We start from the raw sequence: 8,219 nt of genomic DNA, 5'->3' as shown, positions 1-8,219 counted from the left end.
AAGAAAATAAAGTTCGGTTATTTTCTGAACAGAACTCATATACAGTTTTTCAGGAAGTTTCTATTTTACTTTATAGCCTACTCAAATAATAAGAAAAATATACAATAAAAAAGAAAAAAATATTCAATAAAAAATATAAAGAACTAAAAAGAGTATAAAAGATATAAAAAAAAACTACACTAAGATGTGCAGGTTTCCTTCTGTTTTACATTACTGATTTTTTTATCAGTGGTTCCAAAAATTTTATTCAGAAAACATGCTTTTTAGATTTTACATAAATTTATTTTGCTTGTATTAATAAAAAAAAAATCTGCCAAGTATCTAATTAGGAGAAAATTTATGTAATAAGTCAATAAAAACTAAATAAAATTTTTAATGATTATTTTTATCGAAAGCCAAACACAAACACAAACATGTACACTAAGCTAAATGAACATCAAATCTATTCCAAATATGAAAATAATTCTCTAAATTTTATTGATAGTCTATTTACTTGATCAACAAAAAGGCTCATCAGCCTTGAAACCAAGAACACGATACACTAATTAAGTATACAAACTGTTATGTGTAATTTTTTCTGTGTACATCGCATTGGATTTATACACAAAATATTAAATAAACAAGCAAAATAAAATTAAAAAAAAAAAATCTGACATCATACCTGATTTATTAGTTTTATTGTTGTGCTTTCGTGATTCAGATTTAGGTGTAGAATTACCACTTTGTGTCGTACTATTGGATGACGGAGTCGATGTCGCTTTTGAAGAACTGTTATTGTTACTTATTGGTGGTGGTGATTTTGTTAAAACATCTGAATATGTCAGACGCATAGGACGAACTTCAGCTACAGCTCTCGGCTTTCTATTCGAGTTATTCGATGAAACAACTCCTAGTGTAGTAACATTTGAACCAGCGTTATTTAAATGTATTCCTACATTATCAATACCTAAAAAACAAAATGCAATATAAGAAAGGTATAAATACTACAAAAAAAATTTTTTTCACATAATATAGGTAGTTAAATTTACGTAAGAATACTAATACTGTCAAATAGAAGTTCAATAAAACAAAAAATGATGACTAAATTTTTATGCAAGTGCTATTAGAAATCATAATACTACTGATTGCTTAGTTACTTAAGTAAGTAGCATGAGTTAGATTAATAAGGTCTGTTCAAAAAACATGATTACTCGTTTCTCTGGTGCTTATACACATTTTGAGATATATGGTTGGTATCGCTACATATAGGAACTAACAAACATACCCCTACCGCCTGAATGACCATGACGATTAATTTTTATATAGCATTTTTTGAAGTAGGTGTTGTTTGGTACCTTCTGTGATTTTTCCAATGAGTAACTTAGATGTTCATAGAGTTGTACGGAAATATTCGGTTAAGTTTGGCAAAATTTTTATTGAAACACAAAATGATTCAAAAGGTTTATGAAAAGCTGTCGCTTGCACATTCTGGTTAAAATGCCTAAAGCGATCGAGAAACTACTGAAGATGATGCTCGTCCAGGAAAGCTATCGACGTCAACAAACATGTCCCATGTTGTTACAACGAATGATTTGTGAGATGAAATTGATATTCAATAGTACACAAGATGGCAGAAAAGACTTAGATTTCAGTGGATTTATGTCACTAAATCATAACTGAAAAATTAGGAACGCATCATGTCCAGTTAAAGTTCATTCTTGGAACTCCTCCTGACACAAGAGCAGAAAGAGTGGTGATCTGTCAAGAACGTTTGAATCATTAAATGTTGATGAAACCTTCTTGTCAATAATAAATGACAATGAAACATGAATACATGGAAATGATGTGGAAATACATCTCGGGTATTACAAGTCATAAAATTGTCACAAAGACAGGCAAATAACACGAAAAAGTCATTCAAACACAAAGCGTGTTGTTGACAGTATTTATTGTCATCAAAAGATGTGTTTTACTACTTGGAGGACAGAGAGTCAACTACCAATTTTATCAAGAAATCATCAAACAAACATCTCCGCCAAAATTCGAGGAAGAAAATTGAGTCTGGCAAAATAACTCGTAGCTCCTTTACAATGACTATATCCCAAACCCATGTGTTGCTGCTAATTTGAGTTTAGTTTAAAAAAAATTCGCCGAGTCTCATCCTCATCTGATTTAGTCCCCATTAAATTTTTTTATTCAAAAATTAAAATTTCTATTAAAGGAGACAACAGATTCATAAAAAAAAATTGTAGAATACCCTGAAAGCTATTTTCAAAAGTTTTACAGCTCTTTTCAAAGTATAAGTGGTGTTGGGAGAAGTTTTGCGATGGGGAAAAAAATAGGATGTTATTTGTATAATCATCCTATAAATACTCAATAAAATGAAAAAAATTATTCAAATTTGAAAAAAAATTGTATTTTTTCAGAACATGAAAACATTTTTTACTTCGCATATTAAAATTGATTAAGCATATCATCTTTTAATGAGAATCTTCAACTTTAATATAGCTTGATTAGTATTTTTACATCAAAGTTATAATTTAAAAAAAAAAAATCACACATCTAAGGAGAAAATCTCTGTTTTTATTCTATTAAAATGGTTAATATAAATTGATGAATACAAAAGGCAGAATTTGAAAGTTAACTAAATATATTTTATGAAAAAAAAATAGGCACAAATTCATTTACCACATTTTAGAAGATAATTATTACTAACAAGAATAAAAAAATATATATGTAGTATAATTTTGATCCCCATATAATTTTCATAATACAGTGGAATGCTGATTATTGAGATTGAACTATGCACGGGTGAATCTGAATAAACAAAAATTTTGATATTTGGAAAATGAAAAAGAATTGATAATACATACTGAACATATTTTAATGTTCAATGGATATCATACTTAATAAAACGACAAAAATATTTAAAAAAATAAATGTATTTTAGTAAAATTAAAACGAACTTAGAACATAACGTACAATGTAATATAAAAAAATACAGATATAATTTGTGAAAAAATCCAGAGAAGAAATTTGCTAATAAAACAATCAGAATTTACAAAAATTACCTGAAAGAAATTAAAATTTACTGCCCCACCTTTTAAAAAACTTACAAAAATGTATTGAAGAGAAACTGAGTTAAATTACTGTACAGTATATTTTTTAAAAATTACAAAAAAATAGAAAAAAAATGCAGTATATTTAATGGAATAAATGTTAACAGTACTAGAATTAATTATACATTCAGGACTCCTGTGAATTTAGAGATTTCACAGTGTAGGCTTAAAATATCCCAGCGAGTAAATCTGTGTGAATTTCAACACGATAACATAAAAATTATACAGCTTACCAAGCGTAAAGCTATGAAACTTAGACAAGGCAAAGAATATAATAATGACATCATCTGTTTTGACCTTTTGTATAGACACAGCAGAATAAAAATAAATAACATCGCATGTTAGTTCACGCTTGACTGGACCAATTAATGTGTTACCATTAATCATTTGAGAAAGTAATTTTATAATTAGTTTAATAAAGGCCTACATTTACAAATGTTTTGTACTGTATGAATTAAAAAACCCTGTAGAACTAAGATCTATAAAGATAAATTTCCTATTGAAGCAAAAATTTACTTGAATAGTATTTTAAATAACTTTTTTTTTTTAACTGTCTAGTGTGGATGTAAGCAGTTCAGATAGTTTCACGACTGGATAATCGGTATACCACTGTAATTAATTTTTTATTTTAATGTAAAAAAAGGATAATTAATCGTTTGAATAAAATAATTACCATTATCAACATTATGAGATGATCTTCCACTGGTACCACCAAAAGGACTGTATGTTCCACTTTGATTCGGCAACCAATTACCGACTAAATTTTCAATAAGTTAACGATTCGGTTGAATCGATGGATTTGATGTAGAAGTATCTTTATTAAAAAGTCCATAATCCCTTCTTTGGTTAGAATTATTAACAGATGGCAGATGCTGATATATATAACTAATGTTATTGTTATCGGCAGTTGTAGGTATGGTTGTTTGATGTTGCGGTGGTATGTTAGTAGTACTAGCTGAAGCGGCACCATACTGCGGGTGTATTTGCGGTGGATGTGGATTATCTGTTGTATTAAATACAACATTAACAAAATTTCCCCCTCCAACATCAACCATGCCGATCATTTCACCTCCAGCAGTACCATCTTGTATTCTTTAAAAAAAAAATATTTTTTTTAATCATAAAACCACACTACACTAGTAACACAAAATATACTAATGTCATAAAATTATTATTTGCAAATTCTAAGCAGAAAAGTAAAATCATACATGTAGCACTGGATTTGGAACGGATAAGGGCATGCAGGATCCGATTGGGGTAATTGTATTCTATATACAGGATAGAAAAAATTCAATTTCATCAAAAAACAAATAATATGAAAATAATTAAATGATTTTTTTTTATTAAAAAAAATAATTAAAATCTCAATTACTTATAATCAAGAATAATAATTTAATTTATAAAATTGTACATAATAAACAATTAAAAAAAAATTTATATGTAAAACTTTATAATATAACATAAATTTGGGCCGCATGCAGCACCTAAAAGATTTTTGATCATGTAATGCTTCAAAAATATAATTAATTAATTATAAATATAATAATTATTCTTTGAATGATTATCACCGACAGATACCTAATTATTTGTGTTTTTATTTATTTGTTTTATGGTTTAGCGTTGAGTGTCATGCAGCATCATTTTATTTACAACTTCGGCTGTAACATAAAAACTTATTAACTATACAAACTTGTAAGTAAACTTCAAATACATAAGTTATTTTCTAGCAATGAGAAATGATAATATATACTATTACTACTACTCTGATACAAAAAAAGATTGGCAGAGATGAATAATATTCCTGGCAAAGCTGGAAAAGTTATGTAACTCTGACTACTGAAGTCTTCGTTCTCAACAGACTACAATTTAAGAGGAAAATTAAACGGAACATTTAAGTATTCAAATACACAAGTAAAGAATTACATAAAAACATTATACGACTTTTAGAGTACAATTTTGAGGTAGGAGACCATTTGCCCCAACCTCACTGACAGACAGTAACCAAAATTTAATGGCACAAATGATCCATATTCAGAAGTTACCTTATAAAATTTCATAAAAATCAGTTATTCTAGAATGAAGATACAAACAACACAGTAAATAAAATAAAAAACTGAAAAATTAGGTTTATTATCCTCCTGAATGAAATAGGTCAAATACTTAGCTAAGTTTTAATACTAATGTAATGGAATCATGAAATTAAAACATGAATGTTAATTTGAGTATCGAAACCACAAAAAAGAAAAAAGTATATCCCCCAATGGGTATTTGAATAAGCCTAAACACTATCAGAAAGTATTTTAGTTATGTTTAGTGAAAAAATGTACATATTCTTTGAGTAAAATGCTAAAATATGGGACGACAAGGTCCACACCTTCCTAACCGTTTGATTGTGACCAAAATTAAATGGAATCAAGCCCAATAAATATAAAGCATTATGACAAATCGGTCCACCTAGTCTGGATGGATCAAGCAAAAACCAGGCCAACATACATACATTTTTCTACAATTTTTCCATGGTAAATTTGTTTCTGATTACAGGGGGTCATAAAACATCAGTCTATCATAATTGTTTTGTTAAATGTTTGTTGTGTGGGTATGTAAAGTAAGTTTATAACTAAAGTAACAAGTTTAACAAATCTAGAATATTATCTATTCTTTTGGGAAACTAGTCTATGAGAATTCCAAGAAAACTGTAGCCATGAGTTTCCTGTACGTGGAACTGTTATCGACTTTTTTGGTGTACTTTTACCTATCACTTTCTGGTCTCTGATGCATAATGAATAATCCACGTTTCATTCACTGTTAAAAAATATCAAAGAAAGTAATGTTTAAATAAGTAACACCCTTCTGATGTGTTCAGTCAAATGCAGTTTTGGATTACTGTTGACAAATGCGACACCAATCGAGCGGAAAGCTTTTTCATAAAAAAATATATACTAAAATATTGTGTAAAATTTGGTGGATATGATCAATTAAGAAGTCTGTGATGTCACCAAGCTCACATATTTTCAGTTGGCAATCAATTACTACTTAATAGATTTCTGTAATGATTTTGTTCATCGTAATGGTTTTTGGGTTCATCATATTGAATTTGAACCTGTAGCATCCCACTTTAAATTCAGCAGCTCACTTTTTACTATCAAAAATGAAGGGAAAGAAACCTTTAAATTGGAATCTATCTTTTTTTCATGCTTGTCAAGGGTAAACCTTTAAAAACAAAGTTGTTTAAAGCAGTTCGAACTTCAATTTTCATCAATTTTTCAAAACTTGTTTGCTTTACTCGATCGCAACAAACAAGCCACTAAATGCATGCATCTGTAACTTTACGGCAAGCTACTTAAAGGATCATACTTGACAAATATCACAATTAATTTGGTCACACTTGCGCTATGTGAATGTCAGGCTGAGAACTTTCTGAATGACCCTAGTATGATACGGTAATGTGAAGAAGAGAATTTTTGAGCGAGGTTAAAGCGATAACCAAGGATAGAACTTAAAAAATGGCTACAGGAATTCTGATGTCTTATGACATAAAATGAAAGGCAAAAAAGAACAATCAAATTAAAAACAGAAAATCATTTTAATATAGAATTTATCAAGCATATGTACCTTGCCGCTGGATTAGTATAAAAGAGACCACTGCATTGTTGTGACTGGTAATCAACATTGCGATCGTGTAATTCGTATGGAGCTGGTGGTGGTGATTGTTGTAAAAATATTGGATGATTACTGACTACTTGCGATAACTGAACTTGAGTAACAGTACCAGGTTGAGTTCCATTATTGATGACCATATTAGATGCAGTAACACTACTAAGATGATTATGGTTACTATTACTATTATTATTATTGTTATATTCAGACCAAATATGTTGTGAATTATTATGTGGAGATCCTAAAACGATATACTGCCCGTCATAACTTTGTAAATTAGCCGTCATATGGTCTATTATGTCATCGATTGAATAATTTTTACTATTATTATTGACTCTAACTGAAGCAGGAGAAAGTACTGCTTGTGCATTGTTAGTATTACTATTATTAACATTTGAAACATTCTTGTCACATTCCTCCAAATACAAAATATATCTGAAACAAAATAAAAAAAGAACTAATTACGATTTAAGTTTTAAAAAAATGCTCATACAATTAAAAAAAAACAATCATTATTAGCAAGTACAAATGATTTTCGATGGTTTATACAAAAAACAATTTTTCAAATACACAAATTATTACTTATATAGTTTTACAGGAAATTTCTTAAAACTTATAACTGTTTTATATGTGCAACAGATATCAATATTTTAGTCAAATTTGTCCCAAATGCGTGAAACCATATCCTGTTTAAAACTAGCAACAGTGTTTATGAAACATTTTTAACTTACAATATTTTGTCATTTATACTTATTGTCTGGATGTAAATGAACATAGAAGACCTTGAAAAGAAAGAGAGAAAAACCATAAGATAAATCTTAAGACCGATCAAAAATAAAAATTAAGACAAGTTTTCAGATCAAACAAAGAACTCTATGCCATAAAATAACTGATGAAATCAGAAAAAAGGATGAGTTATCTTTAACACACCTAGAGAATAAATTAAAAAAAATTTTTTTAAAATACATATTTTTTCAAAACAGTAGTATGCAATTTCTTTGATGACTGGATAATTACTCGTGGTCTATGGCCTCCATGTTGACCGTACCTAAGACCTCCCGATTTCTATTTGTAGGGCTTTTTGAAAGATAGTGCATACTTAAACAACCCGCAAACACTTGATGAACCTAAACAAAATATTGAGGACTACATATAAAATATCACTGCTGCCACACTGAAAAAGGTCGCATACAATGTAAGAAAACTAGTTGATGCATGCACTGAAAATCATGGTGGACATTTCCAGCACTTATTATAAACTTGTAAGTAATACTTTTGTAAATGTTATTATTATTTTGTAAATTAATAAAACGGCTTTCTAAAAAACAATTTGTTGTCATTTGGGTTGCGCAACTTTACGATCACCTGTTATAATAAATTAAAAAGAAATCTAACCCCAAAAAAAATCAGTCAATATTATAAAATAGTTTATGCAAAAAATAATGGTGAGATATCAAAGTCATA

General features: G+C 28.8%; 1 protein-coding gene across 1 annotated transcript in view; it reads right to left on the bottom strand.

Moving 5' to 3' along the window:
- Positions 1 to 665: 665 nt before the first annotated feature.
- Positions 666 to 8,219, bottom strand: part of LOC142332149 (uncharacterized) — a 71,064-nt gene continuing 63,510 nt past the window's right edge. Inside the window, exons 2-4 of the mRNA XM_075378416.1 lie at positions 6,711 to 7,190; positions 3,772 to 4,190; positions 666 to 946 (exon numbers count right to left, since the gene is read on the bottom strand). Of these exons, the coding sequence (XP_075234531.1) occupies positions 3,872 to 4,190; positions 6,711 to 7,190 (799 nt within the window). The 3' untranslated portion in view covers positions 666 to 946; positions 3,772 to 3,871. The remainder of the gene's footprint in view (positions 947 to 3,771; positions 4,191 to 6,710; positions 7,191 to 8,219) is intronic.

The sequence above is a fragment of the Lycorma delicatula genome, chromosome 11 (assembly GCF_047948215.1).
Source record: "Lycorma delicatula isolate Av1 chromosome 11, ASM4794821v1, whole genome shotgun sequence".
In the NCBI taxonomy this organism is placed as follows: Eukaryota; Metazoa; Arthropoda; class Insecta; order Hemiptera; family Fulgoridae; genus Lycorma; species Lycorma delicatula.
The sequence above is the reverse complement of the archived record's forward strand: the minus strand, read 5'-3'. Positions and strand labels throughout refer to the sequence as shown.